This window comes from Podarcis vaucheri, assembly GCF_965113315.1.
Source record: "Podarcis vaucheri genome assembly, chromosome: 9".
NCBI lineage: Eukaryota > Metazoa > Chordata > Lepidosauria > Squamata > Lacertidae > Podarcis > Podarcis vaucheri.
The window spans coordinates 75373133-75398363 of NC_138767.1; the positions used below are offsets into that span (position 1 = coordinate 75373133).

Below are 25231 nucleotides of genomic sequence, written 5' to 3' on the forward strand. Positions count from 1 at the left end.
TTCATGGTCTACAATCTATGATTCTACAATACATCTGTTTATAATGTTAACCTGTTACATTTTTAAGTACTCATATCTTGGGTGTATTCTTAAAATGACAACATTTGGATAGGCCCTGTTATGCTCTTAAACTGTAGAAATTTGATGCTGAGTTCTGATAGGAAAAGTAACTTTATTAATGCATTTTAACATACTTTAATACACATATTCTGACTGCCTGTGGTCACAAAAGCAGTAAGTCCAAAGGCGTTGCCACTTTATTGCACTTCCCATTAAAATGGCTTTGAACAGGGCTGGAAAACCCCCAGACACCTGTTTTCCTGGGTGCCTAAAAAGATGATGCTGGCAACTAAAAATACATGTGGCATAAACTGGCCATTTATTTCCATCACAGCTGTTGTTGTCCTTGTCCAGTTGGAAAACAGTCCCAGGAAAATGGGATCACAATCATTAAAGTACCAGAAGTATTGGAACAACTAATGTGTACATTATAGGGGGGAAATGACAGGGAGCTAGAGAGAAATTGGCATTAGAACACTTTCCCTATGTCTCTGCCTGTGAAGGAACCAACCTCCCATTTATGTGTGTTCAGTATGTGTGCAACTGTGCATATGTGCATCACGCCAAACCCAGAAGTGACAGAGAAGGGGCGGAACAGGGTGTTTGCAGGTTTTTCCAGTGGTGTTTCAGATATACGTGATTTCACTGCCATGCACAGTGCCTTGGAACATAACCCCCACGTAAATAGGGGGTTGCCTGTAGTGAGCATAACGGTGATTTTGCAAAGAAACTCTATAGGAAAAGCATACTGGAGGTGATATTTCAGATAGGACCGACTCCTCTACAGAATTGCTGTGAGTGATAATATGGGATCCAAAAAGTAATTTAGTACTGGAAACAAATTATTGCCTCCACAGAGCCTAGGACTTGCTGATCAGAAGGTTGGCTGTTCTAATCCCCACGACGGGGTGAGCTCCCATTGCTCTGTTCCAGCTCCTGCCAACCTAGCCATTTGAAAGCATGTCAAAGTGCAAGTAGATAAATAGGTACCGCTCTGGCGGGAAGGTAAACGGCGTTTCCGTGCGCTGCTCTGGTTCGCCAGAAGCGGCTTAGTCATGGTGGCCACATGACCCGGAAAAACTGTCCGTGGACAAATGCCAGCTCCCTCAGCCAGTAAAGCAAGATGAGCGCCGCAACCCCAGAGTTGTCCGTGACTGGACCTAATGGTCAGGGGTCCCTTTACCATTACCAAAATGTTCCGGTCGATATTGGCATCCAGAAGGTAAAGCATGATAGTAATCTGTGGCTTTAGTCTCCCTCATATATACTGAGTAAATGCATGTTCCAGTCAAGATAAATAAATTTCTAGATATCATAAATGACACTGCCCAAGCCTAGAACAATTTATCGTGGAACTGGCCAGTGGTGAGGTGACCCTGCACTAAATCCTAGTTAGAGATAGAGGTTTATAAAATTATGAGTGGTATGAAAGAAGTGACTAGATATGTTTTTCTTCCTGTCTTAATACTGAAGAGTTTGGATTTGATATCCCGCTTTATCACTACCCGAAGGCGTCTCAAAGCGGCTAACATTCTCCTTTCCCTTCCTCCCCCACAACAAACACTCTGTGAGGTGAGTGAGGCTGAGAGACTTCAGAGAAGTGTGACTTGCCCAAGGTCACCCAGCAGCTGCATGTGGAGGAGCGGGCAATCCAACCCAGTTCACCAGATTACGAGTCTACCACTCTTAACCACTACACCACACTGGCTCATACTAGAACCTAGAGCCATCCAGTGAAACTGATTTTTTTTGAGATTCAGACAGACAAAAGGAAATGCTTCTTCACATGGTGCAAAGTTAAACTATGGAATTTGCTACCAGAAGATGTAGTGATAGCCAGGGGAAATAGAGAAATTCATGGAGGTTGAGGCTACTAGTTATGATGGCTATATACTACTTCAAGGACTGGAGGTCTCTGAATATCAATTGCAGGGGGAAAACAGCATTTTGTCCTTGTGTCCGTCTTCCCAGGAGCATCTGGCTTGCTACTGTGGGGAACAAGATGTTCGGCTAGGTAGGGCTTTGGTCTGATCCTACAGATCTTTTCTTAGAATCGTTAATATTTTTTTAAAAATATCTTTAACCACACTTCTTCTTTTTTAAAAAAATGTATTATTTATTAATTTCTTCAACAGTAGCAAAAGACAAAAATCATGGACAACCTTGATACAATTGTGCAACAGTCATCTTAGTTGCAGACTTATTTGAAAATATACGGTAGTTATGTCATTTGACTTCTAGATGTGCACCAGGCCCCCCCAAAAAATTAGACCAGCTTTCATTTGCCGGAGTTGTATTTAGGTAGATGGGCCTTGCACAGCTTTGTGAATGACCAATATCAAATGACAACTTCTCATGTTTGCTTGTTTTGAATTTTTAAGGCTACTCCTAAGAAGGGCTTGACCCTGTTGATGTCTTAAGTTCCCTTAATGATGATAACTTGAGCAGGACCTTCATCTTGACAGGCTAACATAGAGGTGCCATCTGACACCTTCACACCACCCAGGTCTTTAAAGTTTAAAGCAACATGTTGAATTTGACCCAGAAACTGACTGGTGACCAGGGCAGTGGCTGAAGACTAGTTAAACATGTGCATGCTTCTCCTTGTTAGCTGTCAACAGTGCCATGATGTTCTGCATGAGCCCCAGCTTCCAAATAGATTTAAAGGGAAATCTCTAATAGAAAAGAGCAACCACCTTTTTTCTTTTTCTTTTTAGTAGAGGCCTCCCCCCACAGTAGAGGGTGGGTGATGTTGGATTTTCAACATTGTGATTTATCACCAGCCAAACATCGTGGTTTGGCAATAAACCGCAATGTTTTTTAAAAAAGTTTATTTTTAATTTTGCAGCAAACAAACAAAAGAAAAGAAAACATTTTCAACATCAAATTCCAATGTCTTATTTCAATCTCCCTCTTCCTCTTTCTGTGGTTGCTTATATTGATAATACTTTTACTAGATTTCCAAGTTAAACCATCTATAAATCATTTTCAAATAAATTTCCTTTAGCCCATAACATGCAGTAAATTTTAAATCTACATTCCATGCCGACATTTCTATATTATGTCCTATGTAGATTTCCCAATGTATCATTGAAGATTTCACTTGTAGAAGATACTATTAGAATGGTAAACAAAGGATGAACATTTTTGACATCACTTTAATACTACTATTTAGCAGGTGTCTCTCTGAGAGGTTTTGAGTCACAAAACCCAGCTTTTAATCCATTTTAAACACTTCATTTAACGTTGATATTGTAACCAAGTTGTTAACATTCCTGGTAATTCTTCAAACTTTTTAAACTTAAACTTGCCACCCTCCTCTGTTACAGTGGTGCCCCGCAAGACGAATGCCTCGCAAGACGAAAAACTCGCTAGACGAAAGGGTTTTGCGGTTTTTGAGCTGCTTCGCAAGACGGATTTCCCTATGGGCTTGCTTCGCAAGACGAAAACGTCTTGCAAGTTTGTTTCCTTTTTCTTAACACCGCTAATAAGTTGCGACTTGACTTCGAGGAGCAACTCATAGAATGCGGTGTGATAGCCTTTTTTGAGGTTTTTGGTGATTTTTGAAGCTTTTCCAAAACTTTTCCGACACCGTGCTTCGCAAGACGAAAAATTTGCTAGACAAAAAAACTCGCGGAACAAATTAATTTCGTCTTGCGAGGCACCACTGTATTAAGCTTCTTTAAGTTGCCCAGTTTTCCTTCCTATACACCTCTATGGCTTCTAAAGGCGAGAGCCAAAGTGGTGTTTTCCATTCCAACAAATTTTTATACTTATGATCATTCCTCCCCTCCAATAATATGATTTGTGAAACCTCTATGTATTTTCAGCTTTTCATACCACAGATATGCATGCCAACCAAACTTAATGTCATGCCCTTCTAAGTCTAAAATATGTGAATTCTTTAATGACAACCACTCCTTTAACCAACATAGGCAGGATGCCTCATAATAAAGCCTCTTTCATTAGCATCTATCAGTATCTTATATTTTATTCTTGGTTTTTTCCCTTGCCATATATATATCGATATATATAGGATATATGGTAAAAGGATATATATCGAAATATCCTTTTACCATTTCAAGAAGCATTCCACCTCGCCAATCACCGGAGCTGATTGAAATAAAAAACATTCTTGGTAAAACACTCATTTTAATGGTTGACACTTTATCCAGGATAAACCGCGATGTTGAAACAAGCTGCATTGGCCCCAGCCAGTGAGGCACAGGGGGAAACTGCCTCAACTCTCACCATGGGAGCTGAGGCACTTTCACACCAGGGCCTCATGGGCTGGGGCCAATGCAGCTGGCCCCAGCCTGCTGCTCAGCTGCGGGACAGAAAAGACCTTGGGGTTCCTTCCTGAGGCTCGCTTCGCCAGTGTGGGCGGTGGGCAAGCTACCTTGCTCACCTGGCCCCCACCTTCACCTGTGGCTGCCTCTTTACTCCTGGGGTGGTTGCTCACCCCTGGAGGAAAGATGCAGCCCACCCTCCCGGGCGAAGTCCACAAGGCGGGGCATCAGAGAGCCCTCGCACCACCTGGCTGAGCCTGCCAGACCCCATGCCAAGGCTGTTGCGGATGAGGCAAGTTCATGAGCCTGCCTCGCACGACCTGGAGGCGAGGTGGGGTCTCCTTTAACCTTCTCTTTTGTGGTGGTGCAAGGGAGAAGTGTGACAGAGCCCACACCTCCCCAGCTGTGGAGCCGTGATCCTGATACCACTCTCGTGCAAACAGGAGCCAGATCAGGGCTCTCTCAGCTGGGGAGTATGAGCCAGTGGCTGGTTGGGGGCTCTGTAAAACTGCTTGGCTGAGGCAAGGGCAGCCATGAGCTCCTCAGCTGAGCAGTTTAAAGAAGCAGAGGGAGGAACAAGCTGTATCGTGCCTTGCCGGTGCAGCTGGTTTCTCGCTCTGCCGGTATGAGGGCAGACTGCTATGGTGGTTTCACTCTGTGGTATATTGGTGAAGCTGTCGCCACTCTTGAGTCCCTCTGCCTCCAGCCCCCGACTGCAGCTTGTTTCTCCCTCGGCAGCAGAGGGACTCAGAAGATGGCAGTTTCACCTGCAATATACCGCCAAGTGAAGCTGTCATCGTGATCTGCCCCTCATACAACTCCTGGGCAATATACAGTGGTGCCCCGCAAGACGAATGCCTCGCAAGACGGAAAACTCGCTAGACGAAAGAGTTTTCCGTTTTGGAGGTGCTTCACAAAACGAATCTCCTATGGGCTTGCTTCCCAAGACGAAAATGTCTTGCGAGTTCCTGCGGGCTTTTTTTCCTCCCCCCCTTTTTCTAAGCCGCTAAGCCACTTATCAGCTGATCCGATAAGCCGATAAACCGCTAAAAGCCACTAATAGCGCTAATCTGCTAATCCGTCAATGGGCTTGCTTCGCAAGACGAAAAAAACGCTAGACGAAGAGAATCACAGAACGGATTCTTTTCATCTTGCGAGGCACCACTGTATCAATATATCACCCAGGCCTACCCCCTACTCCCACATTGTGTTTGGTCCAATAGAACAAGAGAAACTTCAATAACAAGCAAAGCCTCAGAGAGAGCCCAGCTTGATTGCCAACATCATCTCCCATCTTGTCTGGTTTCAGGGTAAATTCTTGGTGGAATTGTAATGCTGACCAATTGGCTAGTCAGTTGGTTGCCTATTATTTGGTCACAGTCAAATAGAGGCTTCATTCAGATGAACATCTTCCATCTTTCCCTGGAATATCCCAAATAAGCAATCATCTTAAACACTTCCTCCTCTCTTCTGGAGCTTCAAGTCTGTATTGCAAAGCATGGTTTGATTGTGACTTGTAGGGATAGCTCAAACCAGAGTTTGTGTGTTCAGATGTAATAAGAAACTAAGGTTTGATCAAAACAAGAAATAATGAGATCTCATTTCCTTCTTGTCCTGCATAAAGAGCTTCATTCAAGGAAATGAGATCTCATTCGTGGCTTACAACCCACCAAGTTATGGTTCAGTTTATTGTCTTTATGCAGCGACTGTTACAAATGCCCTTGTGCAGCCAACCTTTTTTATTGCATCATACGTGTTTCTTTTGTTTGGAAAAGCTGCAGTTCATATACATGTGCAAATATTTGAAGCTGGCTGTACTTTGTGAACGTTCCAGAATACACAAGTTACTTAACCAAAATTGGAACTTTTATATTCGGAGATTTTGGATAGGCATTTAAGTTCCTTACTTGGCCAATAGTAGGTTCATTCTCTGCAAATAGTTTCATTCCCATTGTAGAGTTAGCAGTAGAGAAGGTGAATTCCCCATGCCAATATTTTTTGTATGTTTGTGGTTACCTGACTTGTGCTTGACCTAATGATTTCACAGTTGAACTTCAGTGGCTTTTGGTTGTAAAGGTTAGTTCTGTTCTTTAAATCTTGTTTTAAAAAATTAGGTTCAGAACAGCAGCGATTTTGTTTACTAGGCAGAAGACATGGGCAGGATCTGTGTTTCCTGAGCATGCGTCTTGGCTCATGCAGCAGAAATTGAGCTAGGGAGTAATAAATACTCTATAATGGATTGAGCCAACAGTTGCTGAGCTCTCTGGGATCAGGTAAATACAGTTTAATTAGATTTGAGCCTGTCATCTTGAGAACTTTTCATATATTCTCCCACCAAAGAGGATAAAGTGTTAGTGCAATTACTAGTTGGTAGTTTATATTTTTAATCAACATAAAAATGGGGTGCACTGGTGCAACTTTTCCCTGTATCTTCTGAAACAAATTATGTTTATTAAGCACAATTACTAGCCACTTTTCCAGGGTTCAGCAGAATACAAAACCTGCAGTGGATTAAAAACAACAAACAGTCTAAAACCCCCAAAAGAATAACCAGTCAAGCAAAAGACAGGCTGAAATAGATGTGCTTTGCCTTCTTCTGGGAAACAGAGTGGGCAAATAATGCACCTTAGAGGAGATATCATTCTGCAGCCTTGGGGCAATAAACATGAATGCCTTTATTGGGGCAATAAACATGAATGTAGCTGCAGCAGTTTTCACTTTGTGTGGTGATTGCCCTGAATTTCTGTGTGAGTTTATCAAAATTGGCATAGTGACAATGCCAGAGAGGTGGTCTCTGAAGCCTTACAAATTCTAGTAAAACAGTGCAAACTTTGAAATAGCTGAGCTGCTTTCGATGCTAACATTGACTGTTAGGTGATAGGCAGCTCTTGCCCATAATTTCAGATGTGAGTGGTCACAGGAGGGAAGCCCAAGTCATTGGCATGAAGTGGATAAGGTACAGGAGCCAAAAGACACGTGACAGAAAGGCAGAGGTACTGTCCAGGTGATCTCAGGTGTGTCTCAGGGGTGCCTTTGGAGCAGACAACAAGCAATAGTAAGGGCAAGTTGACATAGCAGGGACATGTAAGACTGGGGTGCATGCACAAGGAAATGGTGCAAAGTCGATGGAAGGAGGTATGGAATGACCGCATTGTCATCTCCAGGGTTTGGGAGGGTGACATAAGCCCTGCCTCAGTTGGCCTATGTCATCCTTGCCACTTTCTATTCACGAGGCCTCTTTCTGCAGAGATAATGACATGATACACTGCAGTTTTTCTAATAGTATCTTAGGGGTACAGTAAGCCCATTCCTCAAAATAACATAAGTGGACCAGAAGACAAATTCTGGTATCTAAGCGAGAACAGATTTTTATAGCTTTTAATTGGCTCCTTTTGTACTGTTAAAAGTTTTGTTTTTGATGAAGTTTTTAATATCTGACTCTATTGTTTTTAATATTCTATTGGAAGGCGCCCAGAGTGGCTGGGGAAACCCAGCCAGATGTGCGGGGTATAAATTATTATTATTATTATTAGTCTGATGACTAGATAGAAATAAACAAATCTGAGCTGATCTGTCAGGTGTGTGTGTGTATATATATATATACGCACATACACACACGTTTATATATATATATAAACTTTCAAACTGGGAGTAGCGTTTTGCAGAATGCTAAAACTGCCACTCCTCTCTTATAGGGTGGTAAGGTGTAGTGAGTGTAATATGAATTGCAAAGTCTGCATTTCAGCTACACATTAACTTGGCATTAGGCCATTGTTTTATGCGGAATGAGTAGCTGGGTTTGGAACTCTAAATTTATTCTGGAGTTCATGTGAGGCTTTGGAGTATTTTCTTCATGAACATGTCAAGAAAAACATAAATGGGTAATTTTTATCCACTGAATTAAATGTGGATGCCGTTCTTGTTTAAAGAGCTCTGTGTAAACACTAGAACTCCCATTTCCAAAAGAGATTGCAGGATGAGTTGTCTATTCTTGCATTGCAGGGTTTTGGGCCTTGGGGTCCCTTCCATTTCTACAATTTTTTTTTAATTCTCTGATTCTATCTGTATGAAAAAATAAAGCTAAATTCACTTAAAAAGTTGCTCATAACATGGGTAGATGTTTGAAGTGGGTGGATGGAAAGTAATTAAAGTTAAATCTAAATACAAGAATGTTAAAGCTACATTTAATCATGTCTTAAAATTGAATAACAAATTGAGAACAACCATGGTTTGGTATTATGTATGGACTGTACTGTAATTCTGAACCAAGGTTCGGCCATCATCATGCTGGTGTTCTCTCCTTTCCCTCTTGCATCTCTTCACATGTCCAAATTTCCTCTCTGACTTCCTGAGTTGGGCAAACCATAGTCTGTCGTTACATCTGAGGCATTTGCAGTTGACCACCAAACCATAGCTGACAGCTGATCAGTTCTGTAAAATCTCCGTCCCTAGTTGTCTCTAACCGCATGGGCTGCAATGAGCAAACATTTTGATTGCTGGCTTACTCTGCGTCCGGGCTTTGAGCAGGATTTTGGGCTCAAGTGTGAGAGAAAAAGGAGCAGATGTGAAGTGGAAAGCAACAACATTGAAAAGATACTATGTGGTCATAGGTAATATGTTGATTTAAACCACCTTAATTTAAACCCATCCATTCTTGGAATACATGTTTTGAACATGGAAAACAAATATTTTAGCCTAGAAAAAAATTAAGTTTTTTTTTTTTGAAGTACAACTTGCTTTAAAACAAATTTCCCCTCTTCTGTTGCAGATCTTTCACTATTGAGGTTCATCAATGCAGAGCTTACAAGGGGTTACTTCCTGGAACATAATGAAGCGAAGTACACAGAAAGGAGGGAACGAGTGTACACCTGCATGCGAATACCAAGAGAGCTGGAAAAGGTAAACTACTTTCTCAGCGTTCTACTTGGGCTGATAAATTCAAATTCTGGTTTTATTAAAAACAGAACTTTCTAAACATGCACTTTTGAATAGGTTTTAAATTACAAAAAATAATTTTAAAAATTGCTTTTTTCCCCGTACATGGTCTGAGGGCTGTGTCTTATGTATGGAGTCCAAAAGCATCACTTTGTCTTTTGTATGGTGATACCATAATTGAATGTGTAGGCTTGTGTCCAAAGGGTGTGTGGACTGAAGAGAACAGCATGTGCAGCCAGAACTTCACTTGTTGTTTTCTCTGCAGCAGTCCCACTGCCAAAGAGAAAAGCAGTAGCTCAATTTTAAAAGTGGCTTGCCCCTGGCAAAAAAGCCAGCAGATGCCAGTCATTATGAGTGGATCTTGTTTGAGGCTACGAGACACACTAATGGGAACCCCTTCGTAAATGGTTTATCTATAAACTTATTTCCATGGGTAAACCTTATGTAGGTGCTATAAACATCATTTCTATTCTAAAACAATGACAACACTTACATCCTGCATGATCCCTTCTGAAGTGCTAGAGTTAGATCCTGAGCAAGATGGACCAATGGTCTGACTCTCTTTAAGGCACCTTCCTATTTTCCCACGTTGTTGCTTCAAAAAGTTTGTGGGGGGTTTTCATGTGTGCTTTATTTTAAGTTTTTGCGTTTCTGCTGAAATGAGGCTGCATTTTAATGTTGTATTTTAATCTTGTTTTTTAAGTTGTATTTCAATCAATTGTTTTATATCTGGTGTTAGCCGCCCTGAGCCCAGTCTTGGCTGGGGATGGTGGGGTATAAATAAAATTTATTATTATTAAACTATAAAGTTGTTAACGGTTGGCAGGATTCAGGTAAGGAGTCCCACTAGCAGAAGCCTGAATAAGGAGTTTCACTCGCCCAACGGGGCTCCCCCCCTCTTCCCCCTGAATCTCCCCCAAACACTTGAGAGAATTCCTAGAAAGTACATTGGGGGGGCAGATAGTTTTATTTGACAAGTTGAGCTCCCTGAACTATTATATCTTTTCAGTGTGGTGAGCTTCTTTGAAGACTCCAAAGCAGACTACGAAATGTCCCATAAGAATCTGCTTAGTTCTCTCACTGAAACAGTGGGACTTGAACTTAATATTGGCTGGTGGGATTCCTTTTTTAAATATAACTTTTACACATTGGAATTAGATATTAGTATGTTTATCTAATTTAATCAATCTTACTGGGTTTCTAGAGGGACATGGGTGGCGCTGTGGGTCAAACCACAGAGCCTAGGACTTGCCGATCAGAAGGTCGGCGGTTCAAATCCCCGCGACGGGGTGAGCTTCCGTTGCTCGGTCCCTGCTCCTGCCAACCTAGCAGTTCGAAAGCACGTCAAAGTGCAAGTAGATAAATAAGTACTGCTCCGGCGGGAAGGTAAACGGTGTTTCCATGCGCTGCTCTGGTTCGCCAGAAGCGGCTTAGTCATGACCCGGAAGGTGTACGCCGGCTCCCTCGGCCAATAAAGCGAGATGAGCGCCGCAACCCCAGAGTCGGTCATGACTGGACCTAATGGTCAGGGGTCCCTTTACCTTTACTGGGTTTCTAAAAAACCTTTTAAAATGATAACTCAGAAGTCATTTTAAAGATGATTTAACAGTACTGTACACAATTCCATACTATATAATTAACATACAACATATGAACCATAAGCTAATTATTTTCACCCTCCTTATCTTAAGGAAATGTTTTCCACATCTATTTAATACAAATGGTTTTGCCATATGTTCCAGGCTAAAAAACACCTTCAGTTCACATGGGACATTGGCCAGGCCCATTAGACCTCATAGTTACTCTGCATCAACTAAGAAGGTGTATCTACCTAGGAAGGTGCCTACTATATGGATGGCTTATATGGGATGTCAACAGCGGAAAAACTGTATTTGATTTCTTATATTTCTCATTGAGAAATCCCAGGATTCCCTAATTCACAAACTGAAAAATAATGGTGTATGCAAAGCTGAACATTTTTTCATAGAGTGTTCCATGTGAGGGGCAACTTTCAAAATTAAAATAACTTCTGCAAAAGTTGCCTGTCTCTACTTCAGATAGACTGTAGTCACCATGATGTGAAAGGAAGGTCAGGGCTGATTATCTAAAATTGTGTCCAGGAATAGGTCATCTATTGAGGAAAGACTCGTTTGCAAACTTTGAGTGATTCTTACAGTGCAGACATTTTCTTGAACACTTTCCAAGTGCACAGTGTATTTTTCCATAAAGTTTCCCAAACTAAACAAATAGTGCGTCAATCTCATAACATCATGACCACTACTTTACTAGCATGGTGTCACACATTTAGGTTTAGGGAAATTGTGAAAAAAATAGTTGTTCTTCCAAACCTTTAGAAAGATTTAGGTTATTCTTTTGTTGGCTGATGTTGGTTTTGTGAGGATTTCTGCATTCTGTATTTATGGCAGTTCTAATAAGGTCTTTGTTGTGTAAGTGCTTTCTGTGTATTATTTTTGTGTAAAAGTAAGGGTGATTTTATAGACTTAGAATTGTGATGCTGATCAGCATGGAAATCTTTAAAGTAACTGTTTTTACTCTGATTTCTCTTTCCTTTTACTCTCTAGTTGATGATTTTTGGGATTTTTTTGTGCCTGGATGCTTTTCTCTATGTGTTCACACTCCTTCCATTGAGAGTTTTTCTGGCAATGTTCAGGTTCATCACATTACCTTGTTATGGCTTGCGGTAAGTTCCTTTATTTCTCTTACTTAGTTGATCTAAATATACTTTAATTGGCCTATTTAACTTTGTCAGTCTTAAGGCTTGAGCTGGTTTGAAATTGCAAACAGTTTCATGCTGAAAAGCAAACAAAAAATAATCCTAACACTTGACATTCATTTTTGAGCCTCACCCAGTTGTGGTTTTGAATAGCAGTTAGCTCAAAAATTCTACGTCCTCTCCCAGAATTTGGTGTTAAGGGCGTGCCAGGAACCTTATTTTCTAGGTTTTGTTTTACTAAGTTATAATGATTTCCCTAAAAGGACCAAAATACATAAAAAGTAGTTCTGTTAGTGCAAGAACTCTTTGCTGCACAACACAACTCTCTCCCTCTGTCTCTCTCTCCTCATGCTTACTGCACACCCTCCAAATCTGTTCTGTGGGTTCTCCCAACCCTCTGAAGCAGATCTGCGGAGGGCACAGGGGCACATGGAGATCAGAGAGGAAGGGGAAGTTTCAGTGCACTAACAGAAATCCTTGTGCTAATTGAACTACCGTATTTTTTGCTCTATAAGGCTCACTTTTTCCCTCCTAAAAAGTAAGGGGAAATGTGTGTGCGTCTTATGGCGCGAATGCAGGCTGCGCAGCTATCCCAGAAGCCAGAACAGCAAGAACAGAACTGCGCAGGGGTCCCTCTTGCTGTTCTGGCTTCTAAGATTCAGAATATTTTTTTTCTTGTTTTCCTCCTCCAAAAACTAGGTGCGTCTTGTGGTCTGGTGCGTCTTATAGAGCGAAAAATACGGCACTTTGTTGAATACTGACCATGTCTTTTTTTTAGCTACCAAATTTGTAGCTTGCAGGTGGACAACAACAACAATTTATTTATACCCCATCCATCTGGCTGGGTTTCTCTAGCTGCTCTGGGCGGGTTTCAACAAAATACTAAAATACAGTAGTCCGTCAAACATTAAAAGCTTCCCTAAACAGGGCTGCCTTCAGATGTCTTCTAAAAGTCTGGTAGTTGTTTTTCTCTTTGACATCTGGTGGGAGGGCGTTCCACAGGGCGGGTGCCACTACCAAGAAGGCCCTCTGCCTGGTTCCCTGTAACTTGGCTTCTCGCGGTGAGGGAACCGTCAGAAGGCCCTCGGTGCTGGACCTCAGGATGTTACTCTGGAATATACCCTTTATTTAAATGCAAGTGTTAAAGCTTATGAATTTTACCCCATTATTTAAATTCCTGCAGGGTAATTTTGTCAAAAACCATTCAGGAGAAGGCTACAGGATAGCCCTCTTAGTTCCAAGGATCATTTAGCATCTCTGATGATGTAGAATAATAGGATTATAAAATAAACCCATTCAAATACCTCTAAATACTGGTAGCAATCTTTATTTAGCATCAGGTTAAATCATAATGTAGAGTGATGTGAGTTAGTTGTTATAAGCCTCAGGCTCATATAATCACACCTCCTCTGACAAGGTAAGTAGTAATAGTTTCTGCTTAACAACAACTTGTCAACTCATCCAGACATGATCAAATGGTAGTTAATTTTAACTATAGTTTCTTCAAAACAAGCCAACTTGAAAACATTGTGAGATGTGCTGGCCATCTTATTAACTGTCCTGTCTGTAGAAAGACCATACCATGTATTGCCCACTTAATAAATTAATCGTCTTGCCGATAAACATTCACATTCTTCATGATACAATTGGGAATGTACCATGTATCCCTTGTCTGGTGTGCTTTTACTCAGTTGTTAGTTAGTTAGTTTTATTGTTGCTGTTGTTGTTAAGACCAGTTGTAGGGGACTGGAAAAAACCTGGTACTGAAGTCAGAAGCTAAGACTTCAGCATATCCAGCTTCTTTGAAAGGCTTGAGTACAATCCAGAAACATCAAAATTGGTATCAGTTCCCCATTGAGCTTGTCAGTGCAAAGAATCAGGTTATGTGCTCCTTTTTTTAGAATGAAATGTCCCTTTTGAACTGTGCTGCAAATACATTTTTGATGCTGTATAATTTGCAACTTGTTTAATAAATCCTTTAATTGGGTCATTTTATTCAGCACCTAATTCCACAATGCACTATAAATTTTGTCTTCCATGGTTAAAAAATGGCTGTTTTCAAGTTTCTTGATTATTGCATGTTTTTAACAGTGAAAATATTGCCGTAGAAAAATATATGTAGGCCTGTTAACAAATGACATTCTGAGGAATAAAGTACTGAAATAATTAGATTTAAGATCATATTCCAGTATTATGTGGGCATTGGTGTGTTTGACCTGTTTTTAAGGACTATAGACACAACATCATATTCCATTCTATGTAAAAACAAAAAGTGCTCCTCCCTTCATTCTGTTTTTTTTTTCAAGATCGCAGCAGAAAGACTAAATATCCTATATCTCCAGCCTTTGTTTACACTCCATTTATTTTAGTCTCTTAGAAATTATTTAAACGGGATTCTATTCTCCCATTCTTTATTGCTCTGAAAGTATAGCAGTCCTTTTCTTTTGTGAGGTTAATTCTCATCCACGTTCTCATGATTCATGTAAAGTGCAAATATTGCACATAGCTGTGTTTCTGAATCCAGACTCTTGGACTAGATAAAAACAGAATAAGGCGATTTCTTCATAGCTAAGATTATTTCCTGTTCTTTTGTACTTGTGCATCTTAGGGGGGGGGTGAGTTCTTTCAAGACTGCCAGATTAATTTTGGATTGTTTGAGCAAGATGTTTAGCTAACAGGGTTAATTACTTAAAAAATAATAATAATTGTATTAAAATTTGTACTTCTGTAGTCATGCAATGGACACTTACTGGTATCTTCTGATGCCTGAGTATTTCCAGGTGAACAGTTTCAGAATGTCAGTCATGCTGTCTCAGTACACCCAACTTCTGCAAGCCAAATGAGACTATGTCACTCATTGCTGGTCCAGAGCAGATCCGGGTCTAGCAAAGCCTGGGGCCCGAGGTAGCACTTGGAACATTGCCCAAAAGAACAGCAGTCATGCAAGAAAAGCTAAGTTAGGTGTTACCGCATCACTCCAACAGCTGATGTAGGGCTTCAGCATTAAATCAAGCTTGGGGTAGCCTTCCTCCTAGAAGGGGATCTTTTAAGCAAAGCTTTGTTCACAACTTAAATATTTATGTTGTGCCCTATGTGATGGGCTCAGCACAGATTACGGCAGTTTTGTCAAAGGTAAATTTATCGCTGTCCAGGGCACATTCTGCTAAATACAGCAATAACTTTTGCCACAAATTGAGCCTTTGTTGGTAACCAGAAAATAGTGGATTTCCACTGCCATAACTTTTATTTCTTTTGGAGAAATACATACTTTCTCCCCCATTAAGATTACGCTCCCTGTTGTTTCAAACTTATCACATTTTATTTGTGACTACATGTTCTGCCAAGTTTACAGCGTGATCCCAAAGGCATAAATACATGTAACTCATTTTGTGGATCAGTTTGTGTTCACTAACAAATAAATATATGCACTGTTGTATTCCCCTTATATGAGACCATAGGGCTTTCAGTCTTTTGGTAGATAACATGTACCCCATCGACGGATTTAATTCCACGAAATAGTAATACCAGCTTTTTAGAAATACAGGCTTTCTTCTCTGTTTCTTTTTTCTTTTGTCTCATATTGGAAGTTTGACAATAGCAGATTTGATCTAATTCCTTTTTGCTGAGTTAAATTTTTGATTATCCCAAAATTCTTAATTAGGCAGATATGATTCATTCCATTCATCTCAAAGAGAATAACACTCTTTTCCTGCTTCGATCTGTATGTGCTACATGAGGGAAAATAAAGCTTTCAATCACTTTCCCTCTTTTCCATGATGGTCAACGTACCTAGTGTAGCAACATTACAACCTTCTTTCTCTCTCTTTCTCTTTTATTTCTTGTAAATCAGACTGAAGGGAAGAGCACTTTCACTTCCTTTATAGGATGGAATATGATGTCACATGGGACTCCTTCATGGTGAGTATATATCCTGATTTTTCTTCTAAATTGTCAGCTAAAATGATTTCTCCCCGTAACTTGTAAACTTGTATGCCATGTTGTTAAAAAGCCAACATCACATTATTAACATCACACTTCTGTCCATAAATTTTGCTGGGTTGTATTCAACTATTTCCTGACCAAAGTAGACCCAGGGATGAGACAAATTAGAGAAAACCAAATGCTACCTACCTGTTGCAGTATCATTTATTTTGAAAATTATTTAGGAAGGTAATGAAATGAATTGTTAAGTTGGAGTACATTTTCACGTTAAATCTAAAATGAGATTGTCCGGTCAATTTTAAGAGACGCCATGCAATTTTGCCTATTTCTCTGAAAATCTTAATAGTCGAATTTCCATGAATAGGAGCTGTCAAATGAATTGTTATCCTAGGCTTGTAAATGACCACTAGTCAAGTTAACTGTGGCAAGTGAAAAATCAACTCCAGAGACCAGGCAGGCAAATTCTTTTTTTTCTTTCACATGAGCCACAAACAATTGCGGGGAGGACTAATAGCATTTTTGTGTGTGAGTAGTATGGGTTTGTTTCAAAATATTCCGTATTAGCTACTTATGAAAGATAAATATCGCTGTGCAAGTGGAACTCTAATCACTTAATAGGGCTTTTTTACCGTCTTTCCCCCACAACAGTCCCCTTTGTCCATGAAAAGCCACTCATGAGGGTTTTGCCCCCCTGAGACCAGTACTGGACATGACAAAGGGGGCTGCTATAGAAGGAGGAAGCCCTCTGTAATCGAAGGACCAGCTTGCCTACAATTCGCACAAGAGCACCTCTGTATTCAAGATATAGTTCAGATATAAGCTGTATCTAAAGCAGCTTTAATTTAAAAAATGATGTGCAGGGCATATCAAATGTTCTTCATACTGTAGTCCTTGCTTTACTGCATAATAAAGTCTCGGCTTGGTTTAATAACTGTTAACAACCAGGATAATAAGGTAGGATCAGGATTATCTGGGTGCTTAAACAGGAATTAGGGATGCGGGTGGCGCTGTGGGTTAAACCGCAGAGCCTAGGACTTGCCGATCAGAAGGTCGGTGGTTCGAATCCCCACGATGGGGTGAGCTCCTGTTGCTCGGTCCCTGCTCCTGCCAACCTAGCAGTTCGAAAGCACGCCAAAAAGTGCAAGTAGATAAATAGGTACTGCTCCGGCGGGAAGGTAAACGGTGTTTCCGTGCACTGCTCTGGTTCGCCAGAAGCGACTTAGTCATGCTGGCCACATGACCTGGAAGCTATACGCCGGCTCCCTCGGCCAATAAAGCGAGATGAGCATCGCAACCCCAGAGTCGGCCATGACTGGACCCTGGTCAGGAGTCCTTTTACCTTTAAACAGGAATTAAGACAGAGTTCCCTGGTTTGGACAAAGGAGGGAAGTCTGGCTTAATCTAAAACAGGGATGAAATGCCAAAACTGGTATGAAAAGAAGGGTTTGTGGGTTGGAGCATACATTTCTGGATTTGTAAACCATGGTTTACACTGCCCAGATGTGACTTTTACTTTCTCCCCCTCTCTCTCACGTACACAAACATAAAGTCAGTAATGTGCATGCTAAGATACAGGGATGAATGAAAACAATAGATACTAAAATATCTCATGAAAAGTACCTCACCCATTCAATTTTAAGATAAATTTCTTTAGGGAAAGTGTTTTGAAATCTTATTAATCGTCTTCCCATTTCTGATTTCGCCTTGTTTGTTTTGAGACAGCTCTCACCGAGGTCTAAGGATGAGGTTGGTGTTGATTTTTTTTTCCTTAGCATGCTGTTGTGCTATCTGTGCGCATGTAGTTTTTGCTGTTGATCAAGCTACAAGCAAACACATTACGGAAGTTTAGCTTCTTTTAAATAATGCTTCTGACACAAAATGCATGCTTTGAAGAAGCTTGGCTCTCTTAAGTGCATCTGAGTGATCCCTGCATTTCCAAATGGGTCTCATTCACATACTACATTTTTTGGAGTGCTCTTAAAAACTTAGGTTATAACTGAAAACAGTGGCCTGGATTCCACTAAGCCAGCGCAAGGGTTCCTGCTGGTGCAGTGGGGCTTCTCTCCTTCCCTCTTGCGCTTCCCCAAATGTGCTCCTGGAGAGTCAGGAGAACCTGAGAAGAGATGAGGGGAAGGAGGGTGGTTTTTTTTTAGCATAAATGAAGGAACAATTGGAAGAGTGTAACGTGAAATCCCACCCAATTTGTGAATCGTCTGGGTAAGGGGAAGCCAATGTGGTGCCCTACAAATATTATTGGACTACAACTCCCATTGGGACGTGGGTGGCGCTGTGGGTTAAACCATAGAGCCTAGGACTTGCCGATCAGAAGGTTGTCGGTTCGAATCTCCGCCACGGGGTGAGCTCCCGTTGCTCGGTCCCTGCTCCTGCCCACCTAGCAGTTTGAAAGCACGTCAAAGTGCAAGTAGATAAATAGGTACCACTCTGGCAGGAAGGTAAACGGGGTTTCCGTGCACTGCTCTGGTTCACCAGAAGTGGCTTAGTCATGCTGGCCACAAGACCCGGAAGCTGTACGCCTGCTCCCTCGGCCAATAAAGTGAGATGAGTGCCGCAACCCCAGAGTCGGCCACGACTGGACGTAATGGTCAGGGGTCCCTTTACCTTTACAACTCCTGTTGCCTCATGGCAGCATGTTGCTTGATCAGGGATGATGGGAATTGTAGTCTAGTAACATCTGAAGGGACGCGGGTGGCGCTGTGGGTTAAAGCCTCAGCGCCTAGGGCTTGCCGATCGAAAGGTCGGCGGTTCGAATCCCCGCGGCGGGGTGCGCTCCCGCTGCTCGGTCCCAGCGCCTGCCAACCTAGCAGTTCGAAAGCACCCCCGGGGGCAAGTAGATAAATAGGTACCGCTTACCAGCGGGAAGGTAAACGGCATTCCGTGTGCGGCTCTGGCTCGCCAGAGCAGCGTTGTCACGCTGGCCACGTGACCCGGAAGTGTCTTCGGACAGCGCTGGCCCCCGGCCAATAGATGTGAGATGGGCGCACAAACCCCAGAGTCTGTCAAGACTGGCCCGTTCGGGCAGGGGTACCTTTACCTTTAACATCTGAAGGGTTACTCCTGATCCAGCTATTATACTTGGAGCACTGCCAAGTGAGGCAGCCTTTGTGTGTACAGTATTTATTGACACATACAAGCAAACCAGGAAACACTTCTGTTGACCCTAGGTACGTTCAGCGGAAGGCATGTTTCAGAAGTAGTTTTAGGATGTGCAGTGTTGCAGAATTTTGAGAACAACTCTTCATAGGATAATTGTTTGACATAGGAGAATTCAGTGGTTCAAAAAGGGTATGGCAGGAGAGGATGGCAAGTGTGGCAGGAAGATTCAAGGACAATCAAATAAACATTTAAACATTTCTGTGTAGTATGGATAAACAACAGAAGCAGTATCCACTCCTCTCTTCAAGAGCATTGGCTGTTCTATGACTTATTCTTGTGAACAATGATTTTCTTCTGACAAATATGAAAGTTCAGAAAAGAGAGAGGCTTCTTTGTGTTCATGAGGGAGATGAGCGTTTGTCCTAAATTAGACATAATATAAATGAGATTACTCGGCAAAAACAAGCTCACACCTCTCATTGAGTTTGCATACATATTTAAGAGGCTCATTTATATTTTGGAAATGATTCCTGTTCTTATGTAGCTGCATAAGAACATAAGCTGCATAAGAAGATACGGAGCAGTATTATAAAATCAAGCACTGCTAGGAGTTGTTTCTTACTGTTTTTCAATGTATTTTTATCAATAAAAAATTCAGTGTGGCGCAATCAAATTTTTATCCTGAAAGTGTGGCCCTGAGAAAAGTTTGAGAACCACTGGGCTTATCCCGTGACGTATGACCCTGAAGCTTTTTCCGTACAGTGATACCTTGGGTTTGCAACCGCTTTGGATTACAACCATTTTGGATTACAACCACGTCAAACCCGGAAGTGTGTGTCCCTTTTTTTGGATTACAACCCATGGGGGGGGGCATTGGCAAAAGTGCACCTTGGGTTACAATCTGTTTTGGTTTACAACTGGACCTCCGGAGCGGATTATGGTTGTAAACCAAGGTACTACTGTACAGGCATAAGGTATGCTCGTGTTAATCTTGTTTTTGGTCATCATTGCCTATGTAGGTGTTTTTCTTAACCAGCAGATGGAGTCAGTACTTTGATTATGTGAAACAGGTTCAGAATTTACAGTGCATAATAAAGGTAGCTCTTAACTGCAATCTGTCTGGAATGCTATCTTTACTCTTTGGCAAATTCTGATATACATTACAAAGCTTCTTTGATATGTACCAATCTGACAAACATCAGACAGTTTTTTAAAGTGTTGTGCTCAGGTAGAAAAGACCTTGCAGATTTTATGGAAATGGCTCACATTTGTCTAGGAACAATTTGAGCTGAATATCCATTGGTCACTCTCCTTTGCGTGCGCTAGTTGTTGTTAATCAAGTAACCAGGTAGGTGGGACTTTCGTTAATTTTTGGAGATTTGTGGCAGAGGTTGGAGCCCACCTAAATGTGATAGTAGCAACTTTGTGTGTGTGAACACAATCTACCCTAATCACAGAGAAGAATGGAGGGCTTAAAATGAAAAAGACACCAGGAAGGGTGTGGCAGACTCCTTCATAAGCCTGCCCACCAATTAACCTCTCCAGAGTCTTCTCTGCAAGTAATTTTGCCTTAGCTACGTTAACTTCCAATATTGGAGTTCAGCTAAGAATAAGTGCACTTGGGGAGAGTAATTGTGGCAAAGTAAGATGGAGAAAGAATTTTGCTCCCATTTTGGTTGAAGGAAGGAAGGGTTTAGTACAGTTAAAATCAGACTAACCACTCGCCCTTGTCTAGGTGATTGGGGCTATACTATGTTGTGTCTAGTTTAGAGCTTGACTTTTTGTTATGCTTGTAACCTGAAAACGCTCAGGGGAAAATAGGAAGCCAGGGTGAACCTGGGAGTACTCACTGTCATTCAGAACACTAACAAAAACTTCTAAATTGTCAAGAAAAGGTCCTGAGGCTTGAAAACATTTTCTGTAATTTATTTAAGTTTGGACTGAAACAAGAGTTATTCTATATGACGATCAGAGATTATAGCAATCCTTGTGTGCTATAGGCTAATCTTGCTTTGGAGTAATCTTGAGCATTTAGAGAAAAAATAATTAATCACATGTTTATGCCTCTGAATATTTTGTAAAATTACTATTTCAGTAAATCTTGGCTTTACAAAAAAAATTTTTACCAATATGTAACCAGAGTCAGATTTCAGTGTTTAATTATTCTTCATCAAAATGTATTCACACATCTTCTGAGTTAATGCCTACAGTATAATATACTTTTGATAGATTGTGTAGCTGCCCTGTTATCAGTATGATCCGTTTTCTTCTATAGTTCAGGCAATTTAAAGCACATGATGGCCACATTCAGACAATTGTACCTCAAGTTTGATAAAGCTATATATGAATTATCATTTTGCCTGTGCATATATCCCCCTTTCTACACCGTTTGCAGCATGCCTGATTGCAATGTAAGATGCTCTCAAGTAATGAAGCAATCATATGTTGTTTGGCTGTTAAACCAAATGAACTTCATTTCCCATTTCAACCAAACCTTGTTCCACCTTCAAAGCAATCTTGGATCTTGACACATGGTTTTGTAGTTGGTTTAAAATTCTGGCTTGTTACTTAATCGGTAACCACAGTCCCTCTGTTGAAGCCACATGGTTTTCCTCAAGAGTTCAACTTTTACAGTTTCCCAAAAGAAATGGAGGAAGAAGTTTTAAAAATTAGGAAACCACAAACCAACTCACATTAATTTAATTTGGTTTAATCTGTAGAAGACAAACAGCAAAATGTGCAGATTTTAAAAAAATCTCTGCATTACTTCATGTTCTACTTAATAAAACAATTAATTTCCAAAGCTTTTTGCCTACAAATGTCCCTACATTTCTTTGAGCGTTCCAAACACAAAGCCATAAAAATGCCGCAAACAAATTTCTGTTAAGTGTCTGTTTGCTTATTGCATGTCCATCTCACGAAATAAACCTACATTTTTGTTTTAAAATCCAGAATAAATTACTGTTAGGAACAGACAGGAGTCTCAGTGAGCAGAGCAGGCAGGTGGGGAGAAGGATCCAGGGGAATTGGGCAGTGGTTTGTGGGATTCTGTGCCACCTGTAAAGTAATCTAATCTAAAGTAATCTAAGGTTAGATTAAAGGTTGCAAGGTGGGGCTGCCACCGAAGACAGTTCGTATAGTTCATCCGGTACAGAATTTAGCGGCCAGGTTGCTCATGGGGGCAAGACTGTCTGGGCAGATTACACCAAGTCTGGTCTAGTTTCACTGGTTTGCCAATAAGTCAATTTAATTAATATTAATAGTAATAGTAATAGCAATAGTAATAGTAATAGTAGACTATTCTGGGTTACTTCTTGGAATGATGATTTTTTTGAACTCAAAAAGGAGGTATTCTGCTTTCAGCAAAGCAGGTTGCCTGCTCTCCTCTTGCAAATTACCGTATTTTTCTCTCTATAAGACCATAAGACGCACCTAGTTTTTGGAGGAGGAAAACAAGAAAAAAAAATATTCTGAATCTCGGAAGCCAGAACAGCAAGAGGGATCGCTGCGCAGTGAAAGCAGCAATCCCTCTTGCTGTTCTGGCTTCTGGGATAGCTGCACAGCCTGCATTCGCTCCATAAGACGCACACACATTTCCCCTTACTTTTTAGGAGGGAAAAAGTGAGTCTTATAGAGCAAAAAATACGGTACTTTGAGTATCCTTTTTAAGTCCTGAGTGATCCTCACCAAGGAGTTAGGTATGAATCATTAGTTTTAGAATGACTGGGGGCAAAACCAGCAGCAATTTAAGCATTTGTTGTTAAAATGGAAAACCTACCATTCAGTACAAAGGCTTTGCGTTTAATAGCTCTGGTGCTTTTTTTATATACTTTTGAAAAACATATTTAATATGTGGCTATTGTTTACAACTGTTACTATTTATTTTGTGTACTTTCTATATTTCAGTGATAGACGCTTGCTACAGCCCGCTCAGGTGTGTGATATTTTCAAAGGAGTTATATTGCTAATCTGCTACTTTATGATGCACTATGTTGACTATTCCATGATGTACCACCTGATCAGAGGACAGTCTGTCATTAAACTCTACATCATCTATAATATGCTTGAGGTAAGCAAATGGCCATTAGAGCTGTCAAAACATGCTTCCTTCCTGAATATTCCAGATGGAACAATTTCAAAGTTGGTAAAATAATTATGGTAATTCTGTAATATATTTCCTGCCCTGTTATGGGACAAAGATCCATTTTTCTTCAACAATGATAAGCAATAAGTCGTATTGTGGATGCCATAAGTTTCTTTAGTATTTGTAAGCTGCTAAATTTGTAACGGGTTTTAAAAGAGCAACTCTCACAGAAGTATGGTGTATATTTAGCACAGTAATAGATATAGTCCCAACCAATTTTAGGAGTTTTATAAAAAATGGTAGGTATCTCAATAATTACTTCACATGTGTCTCAGAAGCTGGACATGTTTGAAGATAGAGTGGTGCCTCGCAAGACGAAAAGAATCCGTTCTGTGATTCTCTTCGTCTAGCGGTTTTTTCGTCTTGCGAAGCAAGCCCATTGACGGATTAGCGCTATTAGCGCTTTTAGCGGCTTATCTGCTGATTGGATCAGCTGATAAGCGGCTTAGCGGCTTAGAAAAAGGGGGGAGGGGAAAAAACCAGCAGGAACTCGCAAGACATTGTCATCTTGCGAAGCAAGCCCATAGGAAATTCGTTTTGCGAAGCACCTCCAAAACGGAAAACTCTTTCGTCTAGCGAGTTTTCCGTCTTGCGAGGAATTCATCTTGCGGGGCACCACTGTACTTAGACTTTGTTTTCTATGAATAGCAGACCTACATGTGAAAAAGCAAGCTGCTTTTCAAAGTCAACTAATTTGCCATTAATAGCGCCATCCAAGAGTTCTTGAAGGGAGGAAGGGATAAAAATAAAATAATTAAAGCAAGCAGAAGAATAGTATAGCAATTGAGGAGGCAACTACATGTGCATAAGTGGGTTTTTTTTTAATTAAGACCCTTGATCATCTTGCTCGCGCTCCTCTCCACATATTGCGGCTTGTCAATATCCTCCTTAAATTGTGGCACCCAGAACTGGACTCCAGGTGTGGTCTGACCAAAGCAGAATAGAGTGGTACTATTACTTTCCTTGATCTGGACACTATACTTCTTTTGATGCAGCCTAGAATAGCATTAGCCTTTTTGCTGCTGCATCATACTGTTGATTCATTTAAGCCTGTGGTCTGCTAAGACCCCTAAATCGTTTTCACACATACTACTGTCAAGCCAGGTGTCCCATCTTATATTTGTGCAACGGATTATTCCTTCCTAAGTGTAGAACCTTACATTTGTCCCTATTGAAATTCATATCAACCCAGTTCTCCAACATGTTTAGTACGAGAGAGGGACAAAAACTTCTTCCTGTCTACTTTCTCTACATCATGCATGATATTATGCATCTCTATCACGTCTCCATTTACTTGGCTTATTTCTAAACTAAAAAGTCCCTTGTAGGGGAGTTGCTCCAACCCCTTGATTCTTCGGTTAACTTTTTGAGATGTGGCAATGCAGTATTCCAAGTGTGGACTTGCCATAGATTCTTGCGACAGCATTATGACACTGGCATTTTCGTTTTTGATCCCTTTCTTAATGATCCCAAATAATGATCCCTTTCAGCCAGTTAGAAGAGATGTTTTTGAAGCTCATCTCAATCCCTTTGGTTCTCACCACCCTAAACAATTTGGTATCATCAGCAAACATGGCTACCTCACTGCTCATTCCAACACTAAATCATTAATGGGTTATTTAAAAAGCACAGGTCCAAGTTCCAATTCTTGGGAGAACTTCAGTTTCTATATCCCTCCATTGGGAAAACTCCATTTTTTCCCTACCCTTTGCCTTCTGTTTCTTAACCAGTTACTAATAATCCACAGGAGAACCTCTCTTCTATGACTGCTAAGCTTACTCAGGAATTTTTGGTGAGGTACTTTGTGCACTTTGATTTTCAAAAAGCTTTTGACAGTGTTAACGGGATCAACACTAGATGCATGTTGATCCCGTTAGTCAGACAGGACTTACCCTTTGCTGAAGCCGTGCCAGCATTTGCTTTGCATGCAGAAGGTCCCAGATACAATTTGACATCTCCAGGTAGTACTGGGAAAGACTCCTATCTGAAATCCTGGAGAGTTTCTGCCAGTCA

The 25231-nt window shown here is 40.9% G+C and overlaps 1 protein-coding gene across 3 annotated transcripts in view; it reads left to right on the plus strand.

The window, feature by feature from the left end:
• Positions 1-25231, plus strand: part of TAPT1 (transmembrane anterior posterior transformation 1) — a 73733-nt gene that overhangs the window by 16998 nt on the left and 31504 nt on the right. For 2 of the 3 annotated variants that reach the window (XM_082237389.1, XM_082237387.1), the window contains exons 2-5: positions 9118-9248; positions 11867-11985; positions 17683-17706; positions 22981-23143. In XM_082237389.1, the coding sequence (XP_082093515.1) occupies positions 9118-9248; positions 11867-11985; positions 17683-17706; positions 22981-23143 (437 nt within the window). The remainder of the gene's footprint in view (positions 1-9117; positions 9249-11866; positions 11986-17682; positions 17707-22980; positions 23144-25231) is intronic. The other variant, XM_082237388.1, reaches the window with a different exon arrangement.